This window comes from Egretta garzetta, unplaced genomic scaffold (genome assembly GCF_000687185.1).
Source record: "Egretta garzetta isolate BGI_Z169 unplaced genomic scaffold, ASM68718v1 scaffold133, whole genome shotgun sequence".
In the NCBI taxonomy this organism is placed as follows: domain Eukaryota; kingdom Metazoa; phylum Chordata; class Aves; order Pelecaniformes; family Ardeidae; genus Egretta; species Egretta garzetta.
The window spans coordinates 5759341-5783136 of NW_009259111.1; the positions used below are offsets into that span (position 1 = coordinate 5759341).

A 23796-nucleotide genomic window follows, 5' to 3' on the forward strand; every position below is an offset into this window, starting at 1 on the left:
GTTCTGCTCAAATCCTAATTTGAGGAAACTGAGCATCCTACTCTATTTTTGTGAAGCATGCCAATTATCACTTTTCTAAATCTTGTGGGTGACTTCATCCTTCTCCTTACAAATAAACAGAATTTGCAGAGGTAAGGATTATGCATTATTTGATAGCTTCCCAGTGGAGCAAGGCCAAGATGAGTACACGCTAGCAGTTCTGTATGAATGCCAATTCAGTAGTGAAAAATTGCTAACCATGATCTTTCAACTAATGAGTTTATTTCCTTACAGTGAGGAAAAGCAATCAAAGAACGAGCCAGAGCCATTTAGAGAGCTGGACAGTTTAGAAACAGAGAGGACTCTGTTTTTTTCCAAGGAAGAAGATAGGTAAGTTTAAAACCATTAGTTGATACAACTTTTGTGACAACAGCCAAAGAACGGGACACTTCTTGTGGATTAGTGACCAGCTGATGATCTAAGGAACAGCCAAAGGACCAAGAAAGTCATTACTCCTCAGAAAGTGCTGTGCCCTCTGATTACTGCTGTTGTTGCTCTCTAAAAGGAATACAGAAAATAAACAGGGATATATCACTGTTTTAAGGAGACACAACTTTCCTTGTTCCGAGCAGGTAATTTCTACAGAACAAGGAATCTGCTTAATACTTGATAATTTCCTGAGATTCCCTTAAGCTCATGGTGGCTGATATACATTGAATTTAGGAACTAAGCCCCTATCAAACTACTGAGCTGAGGAGAAAGAAGGTTCTCAACAAAACCTTACATTATTTGAGTGCATCACTACATACTTTCCTACAAAGGCAGCAACAAAAGTACTTGCAAACATCAGCAACTGGGAATTTTATATTGAGTCAGCTTCCCACCATACTAGTGCTCTTCATTTATATTTTAAAAGATGGGCCCTGAGGAACCTGAACTACAACAAACTTAGGAGTTAGAGGGATCATTACACAAATGGGTAACTGAATCCCACCCTACACCTCAGTCACACACTCATCCCCAGAACCTGGGAGGCCATAAGGACTTAAGTCAGAGTAGGAAGACTTTTGATTAGCACAAAGTCCTCCTAATGGCTCAACAGTGCTAAACAGCTGCTTGTATTAAATAGGTGGTTTTCAGTGATTCAAAGAGAACTTCAGAAATATGTGAACAACGGTAGTGAGGAGGCATCATCCGCAGCGTGAAGTGCTAGACCAAGTCAGAGTTATTAGGTTTCATTTTTACCTCTGGCATTTAACTGCCAGTATATTGGAAAAAATCATTAGTTCTTCTCTCTCCCTCCCTAACCTATAAAATAGGTGTAAAAGCATCTGCCTCTTGGGAAGCTATTTGTAAGCCACGTCATAAAGCACTTCCATACCCCAAGTAAAGCGTGGTTTGATCATTACATTGTGCGTTTCAATTGCTATTATCTTATCAATTTATTTTAACAAAGAGGATCTCTCCCTCCCAGGTCTATTTCAGCATCTTACAGTAAAGCTGCAATTATCTGTTTATTATATTAGCCTGTTACCATGGGAATGTATCTTACAGTGTCATACACTGAGAGGTAGTACAGAATCAGGCACATAGAAAAGACTTGGCTGTGAGGAGAAACTTTTCCTTGTAACAAATGTATTTAATCATTAGCAAGAATATCAGGGGAAATTACAAACCAGTGAAGAGTCACTGTTTATTTTTTGCGAGGTGAAATTGAAAACATACCCTAGTGTGCACATCCTTTGCTAGAGATCACACCTCTCAGAGTCAGAATCACAAAATTAAAGATCCAATAACATCCCTAGCTTCCACAGGAGAGCAATTTATGTAGAAACAAAACTTCACACCAAGATCAGATTGCTATCAAATACAGGGAACTTGCATTTTCTGCACAGGATAATTTCCATTGCCAATAGATAGCACTTCATGTTCCAAAACACAGCAAAAACAACTGTAGATGTGCAGGTCAAATTTCCGTTCAGCTACCAAAATACTTGGGTAATTCCACAATAGTCAAAGACTACCTTAATAAATTATTTAAAAGGTCAATTTTTTTTTTGCTAAAAGGCTTCTGCATTACTTTTTCTGCAATTTACTCTAATTTAGTCATAAAGGGCAAGATGCCAACGCTTACAGTTGTGTAAAGGACTAAAGTATTCCTTCAGTAGTTCTCTCAGGCACCAGCAAGGATAATCAAGAAACACATGCTTAGCATGATCCAGCGCTTTTGAGACTGGGTCAAAAAGAGGAATTGCTTAAATTCACAGCAAGAACAAGAACTTCTGCATGCAAACACTGCAAGAAATTTTTAGAACCAAAATAATTAATAACTGACTCGCAAACTACACTGGCCATTTGCTTTTATTTCCTATAATTAAGGATGACGAAGAGCAATTAGCCCACTTCCCTCTCTCCTTGTATATTTGCACAGCGTTTGTAGTACACACAGGAACACAATGAAGTTACAAATAAAATTAACACAAGAAAACTGAAATAACAAGAATATGCATTTAAGTCAGATGTGACTTTGATTTTCAAAACCTTCCTTTTGACTTAAAATATTTCTGTTATGGTAATGCGATTGCTCTGACTCCTACAGCCTTCCTCCTTGCCACCCCCAGCATCTGCCTGTTACCATCTTGCAAGAAGCTTTATACAGAATAATACTGAGCCTATTGCCATAAACTAATTTTAGGAAATCATCACCAAGCCTATATTCTTTTTGTTTTGCAGAGGAAATGGTAAATTGGAAAAGCAGAACCCTTCTGAAAACACAGTGTGGGCGACATTCATGTTTACTCGGTGGAGAAAATTCTGGAGTGCCCCTGTAACTGTATTTATGGGGAATGTTATAATGTACTTTGCTTTTCTATTTCTATTTACTTACGTCCTTTTACTGGACTTTAAACCACCTCCACCTGAGGGTCCATCTGTTAAAGAAATTATACTTTACTTCTGGGTTTTTACCCTGGTCTTGGAAGAAATCCGACAGGTCAGTAACCTCCAACATCTTCATAATAACACAGTAACACTTAAGGCAATCTTTTTAATAGATTTACAATCTGTGTAATTGTACAAGCTTGAAGATTAAGTGTCAGGTGCAGTTTTGCACAGAAGAGCAATACAGAACTTACCTTATCCAAAGCATTCCACCTCTCTCTCCCGAAGCAAGCTCTTCCTCCACCATATAAATCTGTAGCTCCACCTCTCTTTTTCCATCCTGCTCCAGCTGTAGCTAAGTCAAGTGGGGTGGGAAGATTCAGGTGTCCTTCACTTTGCAGAGTATCTCTCTGATTTCACTCCCCAGAACTAGGTCCTTCCACCACAAATAACATAATTTGGAACTTACATTCTACACCTGCAAACACAGCAGACAGCTCTACATCCTTTTAAGAGATTCTTCCCTGCTGGGGACTATTTAAAATAACAAGTAAATTAATTCAGATTATTTGTGTTTTTTCCTAAAATACTTCTCAACTCAAAACATTAGCAAACCTTGGTTTGGTTTTCTTAAAAAACAAACAAACAAAAAAACCCTTCTCCATTACTCTCCCAGTTACTGGTTTTGGAATGTCCTCAGTTCAACAACCGAAATAATGTGTGAACAATGGTGCTAGTGTGTTGCCAACTGTGGGTGCATAAAGCTGTCCTCTTCAGACACAAAAAAGCAGTTATAAACATTTACTTTGGAAGAACAAAATGGTGTTCATTATTTAAGCAATAGGGACAGTGAAGGGGATCCCAGTTTGTTACAATTTATTTGAAATTATGCAGCCAGGGCCATAACCAGGGGAGGACATGGAAAATATCTGGATCAAAGAACAATTCATTATAACCTGTACAGCATGAAGAGTGCCAGGCTAAAACCCAATTAAGAAACCCAACTCTTTGCCTGGATAATCAAATCTGCACTTGCTGACAATACCAGTATACAAATGCCAGATCTGTTCATGCTGTTTAGATAGCAGTGTCTAGAAACTGAACTTCCACTGGAAGTTGTATTGTTTAACAGCCTGAATGCTGACAAAAATCTTAATTCTGGCCTCAAACATTCTTAAGGCTAATATCACAAGAATAATACAAATTGATTTTTTTTCTTTTTCATCCAACTTCTCTGTTAAGACAGTAAAAGAGCTTATGTTTTCAAGCTTTTTTTTTTCCTATTAATGCTAGGAATTTGGTTTTGGTCTTTGCAATGAAAAAGGAAACAAGTATTATGTTAAAACTCACAATGAAATAGCAAAACTGGAAACAGATTGATACCGATGATTATTTCTCTTTTTCAGAGTTTCTATACAGATGAAGACACAAATTTAATGAAAAAATTTAAACTGTATGTGGAGGATAACTGGAATAAATGTGATATGGTGACCATCTTCCTCTTCATAATTGGGGTAACCTGCAGGTATATATCTATTCCATGTGATGTAATCAGCATTGGTAGCAAGGGCTATGTATGTCAACTGACAGGAGAATCTCGTGCACACAAGGACAGGCTGTGACATTTACTTTTACAAGCTTTGAGACATGTTTCTGCAATAAAAGCCTCTAAAATTCTGTGGAATCATAGAAGTTGCTCCAGAGACCACAAAAAGGCATATTGCTATATTCAAGCACAAGTACAGAAAAGCTCTGCTTTTTTTTGGTTGGTTGGTTTTGGCAATCACTTTCACTCAGTGTATAATTTTCTTTTCTTTTTTTTTAATAAATCTCATTGAAGCCAAGACAGGGAATACAGTGTCCCTACATCTTTTGGCTATTTCTCATCAATGTACAGACATTATGTTACATTCCTCTTACAGGCTTATGCAACCACAGCCCTGAAGGACTTGCCTTTTCCTAACTGGGCTATGCCCGGAAACAGAGTGTGACATTTGAGAAAATACTTCTCAGCAGTACTTGCCAAGATCTGATATTTCATTTCATGTGATCCGCAGGATGCTGAACTCAACTTTTCAAGCCGGCCGTACAATACTTGCCATTGATTTTATGGTGTTTACACTTAGACTTATACATATTTTTGCAATTCACAAACAACTTGGACCAAAGATCATAATTGTGGAAAGGATGGTAAGTGTGCAGTCTCTCTCAGAAAAATACTTGTCCTTTCTAAAAAATGGAGAGTAGGAAATCTTCTTCTTACAAAGGAAATCAGTTTATAATATATCTTTATTTTTATGATTTAAAGCTTGTAATTTTGCATATATTCCCTTATTTATCAGAAGTTTGAGATGCAGTAAGTTTGAAATAGATCCTTCCAAAAAGCTCTGTAGTTTAATAAGTTGGTCCCAATTTACTAATCCTTCTACCTTACCTAATCATTCATCCTCAGATCTGGCAAATAAAGAGCAGAGTGTCTTTGACTTACTGCTATTCTTCCTAGTTCATAAGCTGTGTGCATTCAGAGCAAAGACCTCGGACAGCCAACAGGCCATTTACAGAAGGGCAGGGTGCTTACTGAATGACTCTGCTCTGCTTGGGGAAATAGATTGTTATTTGCAAGAAGTGTGAAAAAAAATCTGTGAAAAAGGATACTTGCGAGTTTCCCACAAGAGTTATACTTACCTGTACTTTGTAGCTCCAAGTTGCAATGAAAACATATTAGTACTTTGTGAGTGTCTGTTGGAAGATGTTGACAAAACATTTTTGTTTATTACGACTCTTCTACAGGAAATGAGACATTAGGACTACAGTTACTGTGCTTGGGTGTGCGTTGGTATGTTGAAGTAGGGGTGGTTTTTTTAGGCATGTTAATCCTCTAGGCTAGTTAGCTCATGGTAACTGATTAATAGGAGTTCGTCTAATTCTAAGTGCTATTATAGAACCTACAAATATTTGATCTGTGACTCTAAGCAGAGCTCAGTAAAAGCCCTACAGTCTAAACAAGCCTATACATTGAATAAACATAACTACCAAGCTATTTGGATTTGTCTACAAATGCAATAATGGGAACTCTAACATGACATTTGCTTGGAGTAGCAAAAGGGTAAATGGCAAATAAATATTTGTACTTGAACATTATCTAGCTTGCAGCATTAGCAGACTTTTATTGTAAAAGAACAAGTCTCCTACAGCTCCTAACCCTTCCTTGTTGCATACCAAGCCAAACCAGGGTCTTGAACAAATATTGTGATGTGTCTACTGTGTTGGCATCTGAAGTCCTATGAGATAACACACAGATTAAGAAGATGCAAATAAGAACATAAGCAGCTGCCTAAACAAAACCATAAAATGCAACGTTTTATCTTTCCCCCATCCAATCCAATAAAATGCCTTAGCTTTGGTAGTTCAGATTTGAACCTTACATCAGATGAAAGAACAGTGTAAGTTACTTCAGGGAATGATACATTCTTGGAAGGTTCATCAAGTGGGTTCAAGCAAGATCACTTCCCTTACTTAAACAGAGAAGCAATCCAAGATTGTCTCTTAACAGACTTTCTCCTTTTGAACCTTGCTACAGAATTGCTGAAACAAGTCTGGTAGCTGCTAAAATGACCGTTCAATGCCAGAACAATGCCCATTCACTGAAAGACTGCAGATTGGAAAAAAATATTTCCAGAGTTGCCACTGCTCTTTCTTAAGTATGACCCCATTACAGTCCTGCTGCATTGCTAAATTTTAAATCATCCAGAAAACAAAATAGATTGGTGAAAGTCAGAGACACATCAACTATGTCTAGCCTGGCTTAGATACAGTGTTTCTTAATAGAACTCCAAGCAGCATCCTGGAGGTCTGAAATGCCTATGCTTTTGGGCAACTGCACAATCCAATAATCTAATTGAAATGAATCTATAGTCCCCAATGAACTCTGTCAGATTAGATGGGAAGAGGATTAAGTGTTCCTCTTCCACCGGGGAAAAATTATTGCACTTGAAATTCATATTAGATTTTTTTTAAAGTAAGTGTTTTAGGATTCAATTACTTCTGCTTCTGTGGAGAAACACAATGTTTAAAAGCAGACCCCTCAGAAGCATTACTTGCCTTGAAAACCCAAGACAAAAGCTACCTGATCCTTGCAGCCTTCAGTGTCTGCTGTGTCAATGGTTCAGTATTTATCAATGAGCACGGACTATTACCAGGATTCAGTGCTGCAGCAGAACTCTTGTAATTCACAGTAAAGCAGTTGATGGTACTGCAAGATCTCACAGAAAATCTGCATTTAAAAGGTACAACAAGATTCACTTAAAATGTGTTTCATTTTTAGATGTTAGATGATTGAAAAGCAAGGTTTTAATATAAAACACGCCCTTATCTAAATGAGCTATCAAAGAAAAATGCTGATTACAGGCCAAGAACAATACAATAACAGCAAGGTCAAAAGGGGAATTCTGTGCATGGAACCTATTCCACCTCCCTTAACCTAAACAGCCTTGTAAAGAAACAGAATTATTTGAGCCATTTTCATATAGAGAGACTACTGTTCTTTGACTATGCTATTGCACTCACCTCTCCTCCTTTTCTCCCCCCTCCCCCCCTCTTTTTTAGATGAAGGATGTTTTCTTCTTTCTATTTTTCTTGAGTGTTTGGCTCATTGCCTACGGTGTGACAACTCAAGCTCTACTTCATCCTGATGACAGCAGAGTGGAATGGATATTCAGAAGGGTGCTTTATCGTCCCTACCTTCAGATATTTGGCCAGATTCCACTGGATGAAATAGACAGTGAGCAAAGTTCTTCCCCCCCCCCAACTTGGCCATTTTTGAATGCATACTTCTGATTAGAGCATGGAATTCCTTCCCAGTATTGTCTGTCTTTTTTTTTTTTTTTTTTTAAATCTTTGTCCTGCAGGCCAAAGCTTTTGCACTACTATCATATAAATAGCGTATTTGCAAAGAGATAATGTGCATTGTGGAATTACATTAGAGCATAAGGGTTGGCCCTATTTAGACAAGCTGTCTGAAATATTCACACAAGGATTTTCACTTTTAAAGGCTGGCCTGCCTTCCTTCACTTCAATCCATTTCTGTTCAGTTCAACCTAGACCCAGATAGCTCTGTGTAAACTGGAAGAATAGCACCACCATACATTTTGGCAGTAGTTTAACGTGGCAGTGTTAAAGCAGTACAGCTCTGCCCATAAACAAACACATTTTAGAATAAATGTTCCTCTAGAGCTTTTATTAACTCAGGAGGTAAAGCTGCCCAAATCAAATAAAGCTAGTAATTGCATATGTGCAACATTGCAAACAAAACAACATAGAAATAATCACAAGGGAATACTTGGATATAAAAGTTCAAAGGCAACAATTCTGATAGGTAAGCAGGTAAAAATACAGAACAGGTCAGAAGTAATGGCACACCATTTAGCCAGAGTAACAGTGCTAAATATCAGTGGCAATATTGAAGTAGGATTCAAACTTGAGGTAATATAGATGGAACCAAAAAAATCCCACAGGCAGAAGCAAACCAGTAAGCATTCTTCCATATTCACGCTACTTAATAAGAAGCAGCATACATCTTAGAAAAGCCAAAATTCTGAATGAGACAAGCGAGCAGGGATGTTATTCATCTCACTTGCCTCTAAATGCCTCCAGTCTAAGTGTGCACAGCACAACCAGTCACTCTTACTTCCATTAAAGTAATTGGAGAGAAACAAGTATTTCTGGAACAGGATTAATCTCATTTGGAAATAGGTCAGATGTAGCATTCCCTAGAAATGAGTTTTTCTCTCCATTGAGACTTCACCTGGATAAATAACTGGTTAAAAGACAGAGAAAAAAAGAATTAATTACACAGGCAACATGAAGAAGGGAGTCATTTGCCCTGGGGCCCTCAAGCTTATTCTGCTTAACATCTTTATGAAACATATGGGAAAGGAGATGGGTAACCAGGGGGACAAAATTTGCTAATGAAACTATATAACTGGATAGTAAAGACTAAAGCTGACACCTAAGAGTTGCAGAGGACCCTCATGAGTGCTAAATCATCAAATGAAATTCAGTGTAGATAGATATAAGGTAATGCACTTGATGAATGCAGTCCCAGCTGTTGGTAAGTTTTGATACAACTGCATGTGCTAAAGAATATGATCATGGGGTTATCTGTGGCAGCGGGGAAAACAATTATTAGTGAAAAAATGGAGAACAAAAAAGTAAATATCATTATGCTGCTCTAAATTGTGGATTTAATTCATAGCTGGAGACAGAGTACAGGGCTAGACCTCTAGTCTGATGCAGTAGAACCTTACTTACTAACCTCATCTGCAAGCTCAAAGTAGTTTAAATTTAGAATGAGGAACCTCATTCCCAACTTTTACTGAGTTTTCTCCTCTAACACGTGTACTAGCATGAGGACTGTGAAGACACAGGTATGTGGGCAAAAAACTGCTAAATACGCAAAGGTGGTTTGACTTTGGGAACTCACAACTAGTCGAAAAAGGATATAGCCTTTTCAATACAAACCCCCTTTGCTGAATGTTGCTAAAAAGCCAGTTACAGCCTTGTCAATACAACCTCGCTTTGCTGAACATTACTAAAAAGCCATCTGTGACAGCCATCTTGCCACTGAATGAGCAGCCAAGTTCTGGAGGTCTGCATTGTCCTAGGGTTGCGAACCTCTTGCACATTAAAGCAATGCCTCTTCACGACACGGTTACATTTTCACAAAATTGAAGACATTGGATATTAGTTCACATAAATGACCTTCCAATTGCAAGAATTAGCTCAGTAGCTCAAGCAGGCAAAGAACTGTCTTCTTAGGGTGAGATTCGGTTTAAGCTTCTAATGACCGTAAAATATTCAGAACAAAATTATGCTGCTGTTTATATGCAGCCAAGATTAAATCTCATTTTAGTAATCAATACCATCATCATCCTCAATTTGTATCTTAACAGTAAAGGTACTAAATATACACATCCATCCATGTCACTAGTTCTTAAAAAAAAGAAATGTAGAGATATTAATTCACTTTTTATTTACATTGAAATAGCTATGAAATGCATAACTTCAAGCCTCAGGAACAATTTGTAATTCTTGCGATTCTTTGTTGTAAGTCAGAGACTTTGCTCACCAAAACACAAAGCTTTTGTCTCCGCTTCAGGAAATACACGTGGCAGCAGGATTTGTCAAAACTATTTTTTTATTTCTCTATCTTCCTTTGCAGCATCACAAACATATCCCAGGAACTGTACGTTTAATCCACTGCAGATTCTGCAGGGGAACTCACCATCATGTCCTAACAGCTATGCCAACTGGCTCGTCATACTACTGTTGGTCATCTTCCTACTAGTCACAAATGTTCTCCTGATGAATCTCCTGATTGCTATGTTCAGGTAAGAGCGACTTCAGTAAGTATCAAGACAGAGGCTACAAAGGTTTAACTGAATGCCTACGGTTACTACACTGCTGTTGGCTATCAATTTCGGAATACACTAGTAATTTTCCTAATGAATATTATTTGGGCATTGATAGGTAGACTTCAGTAACCATATAGTTCTTAAGTTCTCATCATCCTTATTCTAGCCACATAAAAGACAAGAAGAAAAGAAGCCACTTTTACTGCTAAAGATTCAATTAAACATGGATAGAAGTGTCTGGATCCCTGGCTGTGCTGCAGCACAAGTCTGCAGGTGCAAAGCAGCTGTAAATTTGGCAGACTTAACAGTGGATAACATGTACATGGGGGAAATATTTGATGTCAGCACGGCATGTTTGCTGACAGAATGAAGTGGAATTACCTGTCTTTTAAAAAAAAAAAAAACCTAATGCATTTTTTAACATTTGAAGACTACAACTGCAATTATTTTAATGTCTAAGAATTTGCACAAACTTTAGACTAAATTAACATTAACATTACTTGCTGAGCTTGCTGTTCCTTTTTTAAAGTAAATGTGGGACTAAATTTTGTAATAATAAGCTTTAGCATGTTGCAGTACAAACAGCTGTATACTTATTTTTTCCCAATTACAGTTACACTTTTCAAGTTGTTCAGGGCAATGCAGACATCTTTTGGAAAATTCAGCGCTACAACCTGATTGTTGAATATCATGGCCGGCCTGCCTTAGCACCACCATTTATCATTATCAACCACATAACTCTGGTTCTCAGGAGAATCTTCAACAAAATGGAACATAAAAAAGAACATCTGGGTGAGTTGTTAACAAACATCTAGCAACTGGAGACCCTGACACTCTCCTAGGACATGCTGCATAGGCAAAACAGGAGAGCAACTAAGATTTCCTTAAGCCAAGAGTCACAATTTATTTTTAACAAAGAGTGCCAGGAGAGTACAAATGAAAAATTAAGGCTTATAATATGTCCTCTACTATAAACAGTTTCCCACAATGCATTTTTTTATGCTCCTTAGTTATTACAACAAAGGTGTCAATATAAAACTAGTTAAAGGGATTTGATTTCTGAAGAGATAACTAGGGATAGGTTTAATGAATAGTTATTTCATTTGCTCCTGAATTTTAGTAATTATTAAGTACAGAAAACCCTAAAAACATATACCAAGTCTAAAAATCCACTAGGACTGGTGGAATTTCCTAATACAGAGAGACATGGAGAGAATGCGAGCTGGCTTAGAGAAATGGTGGTCCCTTAAAAGTTATAATTAAAAAAGGCAGATTAGATTCAGATAATTACAGAAGGCATTTAGGGTGTTTCTATAGTGATGGCAAACTTGGCCCATCTAGTTTAGTAGTGTCTGATAATAAGCCTATTTACTCCTCATGCATAGGCTGATAACGGGCTTTGGAGCAGAACTGTTGTCAGACTGGACCAGTTCAGAGCCCTTTGCCTAAGGTCCCTTTTGGACACACCCCTTCTAGCTAGCAAAGCATACTGCTGAAGATTCTTTAAAAAAAATAAATAAATCTTTTTTCCCCCTAAGAAAGCAAGTACCTGACTGCTCAGGTTATAGGTTCAGTAGTGTTTGGAGCATGCAGCAAGTGTGTCCTTTTACCAGTCTTTAGGAAGATACAAAACTAGTATGTTACATTCAAAACATGCCTGTGAAATTGAGGTCTGTTGTTGGCTGGGACACATAACAACAACAACAGGCTTTATACTTTAAGGTGCAGGGATTTATTCATTTTGTCCTTCCTCTTTAGAATTGTTCTAATGAAGAAGCTTAGACAATAAAGTGCATCTCAACATAAAGCTCTGCTCATTAAATACTTTGGGGCTAAAGTATGTCAGAAGTCCAGTAAAGGTTGTAAATGAGTTTAAATGGAATCACAGAAATTGGTCCATGCTGTTTTTTAGAAAACTCAGGAGTCATATCCAACTCCAAAAAAAGTCTATTGCCTTCCATCACAAGAAAAAAAGGTAGAAAATTCTTATTTTACACTGCATTTTTGTAACATGAGACTCCTACAGTGGCAAAGGGCCTGCAATGGCAAGGATTCATTTTTCTTTAGCATAGCAGCCTTCCATTACTAACATAAGAGAAAAGGGAGTAAAATGGTTCTGTGTTTTTTTTTTTCCTACAGAAAGAGACCTTCCAGTTGGTCTAGATCAAAAAATCATAACATGGGAGCTAGTGCAAAAAGAAAATTATCTTGTAAACCTTGAACAAGAAAGGAAAGAAAGCAACGAAGAAAGGCTGAAGGCCACATCTAATAAGTACGTTACTCTGACTCACACTAAGTGTACCTTGCCAAGTCTTCACTTTTGAACAAGATAAACAGTTGGGTGCTTGTAAAGCTTATCTGAACTAGAATGCAGTTAGGAAATACACAGTCCATGAAAAAAAATGTGAGAAGCCAGCATCACTACAATATTAGAAAAGTTTTTGACACTCTTGAAGTATGTACAATCACAGACCTGTAAGCTCCAGCCAAACCTGCAGTCAAGCTCAATTCATGAAGAAATGGTGGAAGAATAGTTCCTTTGCTATACAGCAGTGCATGTACTTCCATCCCCTGCAGAAATACAATACAGACTTTTGAATGGCTTAGACTTTTGAAAGGAAGTTTAAGGTATCTTGAATTACCCCCAGCCCACAGATGCAAAAAAACAACTATTTACAGCTTTATGGCATGAGACTACGGTTTGCCACAATAAATTAATGATATTGGCTCTAAAACTGCATTTAATTAACTGAGTCTTCATTGAAATACTTCTCTAAAATATCTCCCCACTAGGACTATCACTTAAATTGGTTAAGTATTCTAAAGAAAAAGTCCTGAATTATTATTCAGCAGTTTACTCCTTTAAGTGAGACACAAAGTAGTTATATGCAGGGAAAACAGAAACGTCTAAGGCAGCACTGAAGGCTAGACAGCAAAGCATTCTTTAAAGAAGCTTTTAACACCCATTTCAGCTGTTTCATCTTATGATAAAACCGACTTCAAGCAGAGGCACAATGGGTGTGAAAGTTACCATAATAAGGAAGTTCCATGGAAATGTTCTTGTGCTGTCTGTTTTCCTTCTGTGCTTTCAAAACAAACTTCAGTCTGTCTAACTCACAGAATAGCTGGAGACCAAAAGAGTGTACTTGAGTATGTTCTTAGAAAATACTCTTCTCCCTCTGATCTACATAGACTCTTTATTCATAATAATTTAGGATTATTATGTTGGTTTAAACTTTATTCTCAAAAGCACATCACTGACAAACCCTAGGAATAAGAGCCCGATTATTGAGATCAAGCAATAACTATGTCACTTCCAAACAAAGGGCACAAATATATTCTTTCTAGCTTTAAAGCTAGGAATCTTTAAAGGTGGGATATTGTAGGTGAAGTTGCTGCTTGGAGGGGAAAAGGATCGGTCTGGCTTCACAGTATTTCAGGTATAGCAGAGCCAGAAAGAGACTGGAAGAGGTTCGGATGAACACCACTAAACCCCTGGCTTTTTATCTTTGCTCTCACTTGGTAGCGGCATGTCTTTGAAATCTTAGGAAACCCTCAGAAAGTGATTCTTTGAACTTTGCATTGAACCAGTCCACTTTGCACTAGACCCATCCAGCAGCAGCTTTTTCACATAGACCTGACTGGAACATATCCCGTTAGAGGGAAACTTTGAAATAGTAGTTAGGACAAAGCAGATTTGAGGAGCCTATGGGGAATCATATGCTAAAAATAAGGAACTGACGGGGGAAGAGGTGAAGGATGCAGAAAGCATGTGGACAGTACAGCAATTTGGAGGCACTATACGGAAGTTCTCTACACAGTCCCTTCAGACTGGACAGGAAAAGGGATTTCGGTGTCAAGCCAGTTTCCAAAAATGAAACCTTGTACAAATTTTAAGTGGCTCATCTCTGTCGTGTTGATGGAAAATACTGTGGCCTCAGTTCTCACACCAGGTTCAGTTACACTGGGTACAGGCAGGACGTAATTGGCTGGAGAGACAGAGCTGGACCAAAGGCTCCTTTCTGCTGTCCTTGATTTCCACAACAGCTGGGGCTAAGCGGCCCTCACCAGAAGCCGAACAGCCGCTGTAATCCATGTGAGTTTATGAGTCCCCAGGCAACAGCTGTGTGAGAGTGTCCCAGGAACACTGCTCTGTTCAATAAATACTTGCAGGAAGAGCTCAAAAGGACAAAACTTGTAGGGGGCTCTGGGATGTCTCAGCTGCACAGAACTGCCAGTGAGGGGCCATGGCTCTAGTAAGTTACGTGAGTCTTCTGGTTCAGGGTTTCTTCTGAAGCCTTTTCCTTTTGCTCAGCATCTGTGCTTTGTTTCCACAGGGTGGATAATTTGTCTAAATATTTTAGTGGATTGAAAGAACAAGAAAAGCGGCTTAAAGTTATGGAAGCCCAGGTAAGTAACAGTTTTATAGGCATTTATATCAGCTTTAGGATTTCACCATGTTTCTCTCATTCAGTGGTGGTTTGGCAGAAAAAAAAAGGGAAAGAGAAATGGACCTGTATTATGGTTTCAGTTTCCTTATTGCTTTTTCTCTGGTGATGCACATATGGAAAGAAACATTTCTGACCTCTGGTAGAAAGCAGAAAGGGGAATACAGCATTTCTTGCTCTCTTTGCTAGTCTACCTAAGAAGTGTTTATTTCCTTTGTTAAGGATGCTTCTGGAAGCAAATGCTTCATCTTCCCTCCTCCATTCTCTTCCTTCTCCCAACCCCTTTTCTTTCTTTAAAACTGTCAACTATGAAAATACCCATATTCTGTCTGATCTGACCTAGACTAATCTTCTTGGACATCAGTTTTTCTCATTTTCTTAGATACCAGATACCAACGTCTCAAAGGGAAGCGTTTAACACACAAACTTGAAACACAAATAAGAGAAGGAAACCCTATCTTTAGCTTTTGATGACAAACCCTTGAAATATAAATAAACATTTTTTAAACAGTCTGAGAATGCTCAGCATTACCATGTGCTACGTAGCACAGCTGTTACTGTTTTCTTTGTCCCTAGGACTCTCCAGCGTAACTTTGGCGTGCTGAAAATGCCTTAACACTCCCATTGCACTTTCCCTCCTCTTTCTTACCCGTTTTATGGCTTCCTGAAAAAAAGTCATGCTATTCAATGAACAATGCTGACACCAAATACAGGTCCAACGGTTTGTGTCAGCTTGGGATAATGCCATACACTCACAAAAAAGGGAAGTTATTTAATACAAATCTTCCTCCAAGACAGTTCCTATTTCTTTTAAAAATAAATAATTATACATGGTATCTCTGATGCTGCTTCAGTCTGCTGCCTGGATTACCTTTCTTGCAAATTTAAGAATGGCTAAAGTACTACAACAATTAGCTGACGTAGAAATTGCGAACTATTTTGTAGATTTGCTACTGCACAGCTGTTATCTCCTCAGTGGCAGAGGCTTTAACCAAAACTGACCTCTTGTGCAACCCACCAGCTCCAAACTACACATGTAAGTATTGAAAACAATCATGGAAAAGCTAGTTAAAACAGCTGAGCAATTTAGTTAAAAAAATGCAAGAAGAAAAAAAAATTATTAGAAAAGAACTACATAAGCAGGTGCCTAAATGTAATGGGAATATAAACAAGGAATGGAATATTCATACTTCAGAATGAAAAAGTTACCTTTTACAAAATATATCTAAAAGCTTTGGGGAAAGGGCTGTCACTTAATGTGAGCTAGAATGATCTCACCCGACTCTAAGCATGTAAATCAGTATCTATTTGCCATGGGGTTTCTTGAGAGCACTGTCCTGAGGGTTTCTTGAGTCAATGAATACTACCGAAGTATTACCAAAACATTTAACACAGATAACAATAATCATTAAGAATAAAAATTGAGCACGCCTCCTACTTTGCTTTAATCAACACAGCTCTTTTGCCTTCAGAGCTGCAACTACTTCTGTCAGTTAAGAGTCTTGTCCTGTGTCCCAGGGCTCCACTCTTTGGAGCTTAAAACATTAGAGATGGAAACAGACTATTTGTCAGCCACCGCAGGATATCCAACACGATAAAGATTTTGGATATTCTTCTTAATGATCTATTTCAATATCTATTACTATCTGTTACACAAAAAGCCCTCCAAACCCCATAAACTGGGGAAAAAGCAGTAGCTGGAAACTCAGCAAAGTCGTGACATGACAAGACCTCAAGTCACTCAGACTCAAACTAACCTCCAACTTGACTTAATTCTGTTAGAAGCTTATAAAACACCCAGGGAAATTGCTTCATTATCAACATTCCAATAAGAAAAACCATCCTGTAGCAAGTTCCCCAGGCATTTTAATACTGTAACTGCATAAAAATCAGAAACTTAAATAGCTGAAAAATAAAAGAAGAAACCTGATCTTATCATTTACTGAGCAAATGCCAAGTAGCAGAATCTACAGTATTTTTCTATTGTGGAATATTGTCAACATTTTAAAGTTTCTTAAGGAATTACTATTATGTGCCCCTTGTCCTAAGGCTTTTAAACAAGCACATGGCTTTTACAATCCTATTAGGTGTGATGAATGAAAACACAGAAGTGGCTTCGCCAGAAAGAAGCGGAGAAGAGTGTGCAGATCAGTCCAAGACTGACATCACATACATTGATAATTAAATATTATTCTCATTTCTTCAGATTAAGCCTTTTTTCCTACTGAACTACTGCAGAAGTAGGATCTTCATCTCATGAAGGCCTAAGGCCCAGCTTGCAAAGCCTTTACCCCAAGCACTGCCAATGTTTGACACTACTGAGGATTTCTTGGTCTTCCTCCTTCGATTTCTTGGGCGTTCTTCCCTCCTGCTCCTGTATCGCCTGATCATTTCTCCAAAACTCCATTCCACAAATCACACTAAATCTTTCTCCTCTGGGATGACTCTACCACCTTATTTTCTAAATATGATCTGCCTTCTGTTCTCCAAATACCACACCCTCGGTCCCTCATCATCACTGCTAATTCCCACATTTCTCTGTTCAAGGGAGTCTCCCTTTGGAAGGGTGATCATTCGTGCACTAAAAACCAAGCCACTTCCTTGGCCAAGAAAGCAAGCTCGTAATTCTGAGTTGCTTAGAAAGGAAATCAAGAAATAGTTTCTACAGGAAAGGGCCTGGGATACTGAACTACTACAATCCAAACGGTTCCTGGAGTTCTTACAACCCTCCAATGATTGCACTCACCGTCTTCTCTTCCCACGCTGGCTTCTGTGAGTTATTCTTTTGTCCCCGTTCCTCATCGAGGGTGCCTTGCTCATCCCCAGGAATGGTCCTCAAGCGTGCAGTGGCTTGCAGCCGCTTTCCAAACACGAAGCCGGTGACCTGCCCGCAGTCAGACCCCCAGCCTCTGCTCCTTGCTTTTTTGTTTCAATGCCAGATCGTACCTGCTGTCCGCTCGCTGCTGTTGGAGACTTTGCCTTTGTGTATCGCATCACATGGAACACCACATCTATACCCAAGTGGCTTTCTGATTTCATTTTACTTTTCTCTCTCAAAGGTCAGGAAAAACAAAATCACTTAGAGACTTTAAAGCAAGAATGGGTAGCAAGAATTTTCCTACAAACTAGGAATTTGAGACTGTTTGTCTTTTTGGTTTTTTTAATTACTTAAACTGACATGTACTTTTTAGCACACAAAAGCTAGCTGGCTTTATTAGAATTTTGTATGAAAAGATACACCAATAAAATTAATATTACTACCATCCTTTAAAGTGAAACTTCTTTGGAATACTACAAACAGCATCAGAAGGGGGAAGTATTGGCTTGTGGTCTTTCTTACACTGATAGGCTTCAGCTGAATTTAATGTCCTCATGCATAGAACACTGCTTCTATGCAACATAAACATAGGCTGCGCAAAAGCTATCTCTGTTACCACAGATGGGGGGGAAAAAAAAAATCTCAGATCTGATAAAAATACCATTCCAACAGGAGTCTTTTATTAATAGATATTAAGCTTACGATGTCTTCATAAAACAGGCATGCGTCCACTTTATTCAGCTGTGCCCCAGACCACAGCGACCCCATTAACAGCAATGGAATTTTGGTACGGTCCTACCTGTTCTTCACCCTAGGCAAGCAGAAGTTATAAACCCAGGAAGTTTGTACTGAGCTACGTTTTTTGTTGGGAAATAACGCGTATCTTACAACCAGCGTGCCATACTCTTGGCAGCAGCTTCCATTCTGAAACGGCCACTATTTTAATTTTGATCAGCACATCAATTATCCACTGGAAACCAAAATCTATCCATTTGGAATTGTTATGTCCCATGCACATGCACTGAAGAACTGATCTATTTAGCAAAGACCCATTAATGAAAGTGCATCAAACCATATACTCATGAGAAAAGACATTCTGCTTTTAAAACAAAAAGGTGAATTTCAAAAGATGGACTAATATTACTCATTTTACGTTATTTTCTGCTTCTGCTGCCAGATGATTCATCTGTTCAAACACAAAGACCCAAATGATTTGGGCCTACCAGTCAGTTATTGATAAGTTGCTGACACCCCCCAAAAGGAAGTAACCTCCTCAAGTACCCATCAGAGTTTGAGCAAGCACAGTCCAGCAAGATCGATCACAAATTCTAAACGAAGTTGTCTTTCACTACGTGGTTATAAATACTAACATTGGGGTTGGTCAATGTAGGATACTGGCAAAAAAATGTCAGTCCAAACTGACCTGAAATAATTTGAGTTTCAAATCATATAACCTTTCAAAGAATTTAATCTTTCAACCTTATTTATAACACTTATTAACATTCTGTGTGAAAAACTACTGTATTTGACATTCATTACAATGTGATTCATTGTATGAGGCGATTCACCCTATGAGGTGATTCTGTATTATATTGCAAAATGATTGAAAATGTTAAAAATGTGAATTTTAGAATCTAAAATATAAAACTTGAGGGAGAAGTTACAAGACTGTAAGCTTAGAGTAACATTCTAGAAGATTTTCAAGACAGCTCTCAAATCGAATAAACTGAGTATTTGTTGAAACTCCTATAGCTGCAGTAATCAGCACAGTTCAAAGAGATGAAGAAATCAAACTACAACAGAAGGTTTATTGAATCCCAGAGAACAAAAAGGTATCCAGTTCTGGCGAATACCTCATTCCCACTAAATCCACACACAGAATCAATGTGGAAGCAGTGCCACCTGGAAAGGACGTACAAATGCGCAGGCCAAGAATCATCACATCATATCACACCAGTAAGAGGAAAAGCTGCTGCCCAACTTAACGACTGAAGCTGTTGTGAATTCTGACACACACTCAGCCTGGTGAGACTCTGCAGAAGCCATCCTGAGCGCGGCTTTCACCACACGGAAACACTGTGCTTTTAAAAATCTTTATCATGTAACACTAAATAAGGTAAATATTAAGCCAACCTTAAAAAAATATTGGGTTTTGCCAGTTCCCACCTGGGCCCTCCAAACTCATGATTCAGCACAACCATGCTTTCACTCTCAATGGCAATGAGAGAAGGATGTACTAAAAAAAAAAAAAAAAAAAAAAAAAAAAAAGTGGAAAAAACCCCAAAACAAAACAAAACTGTCTTCCTCCCTGGGACAGGGCCAGGAGAAATCACATCTAGTGGAAGACTAGATTTTATTTTCATTGTTTAAAAATCTCTACATAATGAGCTCATAATCTTTGTGCCAGAATTCCCTAGGGTTTGGGAACAGCTCTAAATTTGGGGGCTAGTAGGAAGCCTTGCAGCCTTATAGCTAACACATCTTTTTCTTTGGCTACTTCAGCTCCAGAGCAAGCCCCAGGGAGCTGCTCAAGCAAACAAAGTGCACCTTATTCTCTCCTGCTAGGGTGCAACTGTCCTGTCCCCACAGAATTCTCATGAACAAGAAGTCTGCAGTGTATCGTAGGTAGTTTAATTTCTAACAATATAATGTTCTTGGTGGCCACAATGCAAACTGTTAGACAAAAAGCTATCACATGGTTTCCAGACTAGAAAAAGAAGTCAAAGAAAAAACCAAACATGTCCAAAGACAATACAAGTCCTTGGATGTCTCCAATGTGCTCCATCCTTCAGAACTCTTCCTCCTCCCCTTCGTCATCTACTTTAGGTCGGAAATTTTTCCTATTCTTCTTCTTACTGCAATGGAATCCAACTGTTTCCACCAATGGCTCTTCACCTGCGCCACTAAACCTTGCACTAAGCTTACTGTCTGTACTCAGCTCCCCCGCCATCATGCACTCCTCCTCCTCTGTTGCCTTTCCACTTCCACTGTCTAAGTGCCCCAGCTCTACCTTATCTTCCTCCCTCAAGTCATCAGTCTTCTTAAGAGATTTTCCTTTCAGATCCGTTTTCATGTGTTTCTTATCATCCTCCCCTACTGTTGTTTTCTTTTCCAGTCCATCAACACCCCTCTTTGCTGGTTTGGTGAAGACAATCCTCCCAGCTCCACAGCTGGAAGGGTCCTGGTTGAAGTATGGGGTATAGCTATCTTGGGTAGCTGAGCTTCGTTCCTCCCTTCTTTTCTTCAAACCCTGTAGAAATTCCATGGCCACTGCCCTGTTACTCTTGTCACTAGACTCTGAAACACCATCTAGGCTGTATTTGGTCCAGCGCTCTGGGTGTGCCACATAGTCAGGCACTGCAGGAGAGGTTTTGGGAGCCTGCACTGGTTTGGCTTGCTTTCCCAGGCTTTCTGGAACCACGTTACCGGAAACTGTGGTTGGAGGCAATGGACGCTTAAACTTCCCATCGACAACATTATCTTCAGGCATCGAGGGCACAGACAACTTGGCTGCCTCTTCTAGGCAATCAAAAATGCTCTGGCTACGGAGAGAGAAGGTAGAACTCATGCCTCTCAGATGGAACGGCTGGACAGGAGATCGGTGACTGCTGTTTGAAGAGTCAGGGGGCTCCCCTGATCCACAATCCCCATCATCTACAGATGGCTCCTCAGGAGATATTGTATCAACTTCTGCTTCATCTGCTAACCCCAAATCATCGGAATCAGAATCGCTGAGCGACACTGTGTCTGAGGGCAAAGCTCCTTCGTAGTCTGCGGCATCACCAGCCGCCATCTCCAGAAAGGGTTCACCTGCATCCTGATCTCCCATCTTCAAGCTGTCACTCCACTGAGGTCTTTGATGCCAGCCCAGGAACAGCTGCAAGTATGGTTTTCCAAATGCCCGGCAAGTTTAGTGCCTAAAATACAAAGGAGCATAAAAATCCAACTGTGAAATGAGAACCAGGTATGAGACTACCATTCTGTGCCGTGCAAAGTAATTATTACTGTAACATAACAGGCAGCTGTACTTCAGGGATTCCTAAGCAATTTTGCTTGAAATAAAAACATTATTTAAGGAATGAATGCACATTAAAATTGAAGACTTACACAAGACTCAATACAAGAATATGAAGTAATTTAAAACAGCATTGCACACCAAATTTCCTTAAAGGTTACAGCAGGTCCAATTACTAACAGATAAGCATAAAGTTTCTAAGCAAATCTGAATACCCCATAACACTTCTTCCAAGAGAGAGCACTGACCTCTCCAGATGACGCCCTGCATTTATCGTACTGTAGAAATCCACAAAACCACCTCCTAATCTCTCACACTTTCTTTTGGCCATTATGAACCTTTATGGCATTAGCCACTGTACCTCCTGTCCCAATAATCATCATGTTCTGCCTATTTTAAAGGACACTATCACTGATGGAGGTCAGGGGCAGATAAGCCACAAAAGTATCCGGGCTACAAGTTTCAGGACTACTTTAAAGTGACATAAAGTACAAGCTCCACTCCTTCCTTGGATTTCAGCTCTCACGTCATTACTAGATTCCGGGAATCAGAAAACAAGCCAGCTCAAGACATCAATCCCACCGGATTAAGAAAACTGATTGCACATGCCATGCTTGTGTGTGGAAACAAGGGGAGGGTGCAACCAAGGGTCTGCAAGAGCCGGCTCTTCAGCCGGTAAAAAGACAGTGTGATCTGAAGCCTGATGTCCAGTAGCAGCTGGAATACCTGATCTGCTCTGCCACCTGCTTGAAGAGACCCTTGCAGAACCGAGGCTGTTGCTGATCGCACTATCGCTTGCTGGGCAATGAGGAACAGAGCCAGCAAACACACACTTTGGTTCAGCTCACAAAAATGTGAATTATAGAAACAGTTCTAACATATTATTAGAATAAACTCAACTACCTAATTATAGGCTCTTCTGAAACGATGCAGTAAACAGACACGGAAAGTCTGTTAGTCACTCACTTTCTCTTGAGACTGAGCCAGCTTCCCCTCCTGAGGGTCAGTTAAAGCCACCAAAGATCTCAGCACTTCCACCCTAGAAAACAAACATTTCCATCAAGGTACTGGAAATGTAGTTTTAAAATTAGTTTTAAAAATAATTCCTTCCCCCTGAACCATCCAAAGCTGCAGAACTGAGTTCTAAATCTGACACAAACTCATGCTGGGATAAAACTCTACAGATATTCCTGGATTTTTGGCAAAAGAGCAACACAGAGCCTAATAAGGCATATACCACTATATTTACTCAGTCTCCACATTCACGTTGCCAACATTATTCAGTAGAAGACGTTTTAAAAAAATAAAACTGTAATTTGCACATGCAGTAAGCCATTACTAAATGAACAGTATTAAATGCAGCTAAGAAAAAATAAAAATAATCATTATGCATTGCAAGTGCTAAGTACTACTAAGTACCAAGACCGTGGATAGCACAGAGTTCTGCTTTCAAAGAAAGGTCATATTCACAGTTAGGGCCAGATCTTCATGAAGCATTAAAACGTAGAGAACTATCTGAAGAATTCAACAGACCGACTGCTACATTCCACATAAAGTCTGGCCATCTTTGACAAAAGGGATCTTGAAAACAGTGCACTCAGTGTAACCCCTAAATGGGAAATAAATCACCTGAAAAACCATACATTCTTCCGCTTAGCTTTATAACATGTGAAAAGTAATGACTACAACCCAAAACAGACATTGAAGTGGGTAACTGATTAAAATAGCTGTTCCCAAGCAGCAGTATAAGTGTTTGTCACTGACTGTGAATCAGGGTATCTCTTGGCTGAGGGCAGCTGCAAAAAAAGGGAAAATTTTGCTCTTAAGGAGTTGTTTTAGCCTTAACAGCACAAGTAGCCAAACATACTGCCCCTTACAGCACACCAGAGACTCACAGGTTTGTTACAGTGACGTGATCACAGCACAACTGGGGCAGGAGGGTGTCTCTCTGGGTGGGAAGGTCCCCACCGGACTCTTCCATTCTGGTCTTGCTCAAACAAGCTCTGCGCGTCTTCGTTCGGCCTGTGAGGAGAACAGAGACCCACGTCACCCCAATCCACGGCCACGAGTCCGCTCTCACCACGCAGACGGCACTGCAGCAAAGCCGGCCAGCCGTCCCTGCCACCTATAGCACGGTCCTTCGGGACGGTGCTCACGCAGGCCCACGCACCACGGGAGAGGGCTGCAGCCCGCGGCCCACACCTCCAGTGGGCACCCCGCCCCGGGGAGGGGGAAAGGGGAGCC

General features: G+C 39.4%; 2 protein-coding genes across 3 annotated transcripts in view; one reads left to right on the forward strand and one right to left on the reverse strand.

The window, feature by feature from the left end:
* TRPM5 (transient receptor potential cation channel subfamily M member 5) overlaps positions 1–16904 on the forward strand; it is a 40053-nt gene extending 23149 nt beyond the window's left edge. Inside the window, exons 14-24 of the mRNA XM_009635452.1 lie at positions 274–369; positions 2713–2971; positions 4266–4384; positions 4917–5049; positions 7465–7639; positions 10079–10247; positions 10885–11063; positions 12411–12543; positions 14609–14681; positions 15665–15755; positions 16807–16904. Of these exons, the coding sequence (XP_009633747.1) occupies positions 274–369; positions 2713–2971; positions 4266–4384; positions 4917–5049; positions 7465–7639; positions 10079–10247; positions 10885–11063; positions 12411–12543; positions 14609–14681; positions 15665–15755; positions 16807–16904 (1525 nt within the window). The remainder of the gene's footprint in view (positions 1–273; positions 370–2712; positions 2972–4265; positions 4385–4916; positions 5050–7464; positions 7640–10078; positions 10248–10884; positions 11064–12410; positions 12544–14608; positions 14682–15664; positions 15756–16806) is intronic.
* Positions 16905–18227: 1323 nt separating this feature from the next.
* On the reverse strand, positions 18228–23781 carry TSSC4 (tumor suppressing subtransferable candidate 4). Of its 2 annotated transcripts, XM_035891001.1 has the most exons (3): positions 23448–23781; positions 22519–22591; positions 18228–21454 (listed from the first exon to the last, which is right to left on the reverse strand). In XM_035891001.1, the coding sequence occupies exon 3, from the start codon at positions 21364–21366 to the stop codon at positions 20326–20328; it is 1041 nt and encodes a 346-aa protein (XP_035746894.1). In that variant the 5' UTR covers positions 21367–21454; positions 22519–22591; positions 23448–23781; the 3' UTR covers positions 18228–20325. The 2 variants fall into 2 exon arrangements, with proteins under 2 accessions (XP_035746894.1, XP_035746896.1); XM_035891003.1 differs by lacking the exon at positions 22519–22591.
* Between the last annotated feature and the right edge of the window lie 15 nt (positions 23782–23796).

Bases quoted from the DNA above. Each gene is read 5' to 3' on its own strand.
- TSSC4 (XM_035891003.1), bottom strand. From the start codon at position 21,366: ATGGGAGATCAGGATGCAGGTGAACCCTTTCTGGAGATGGCGGCTGGT.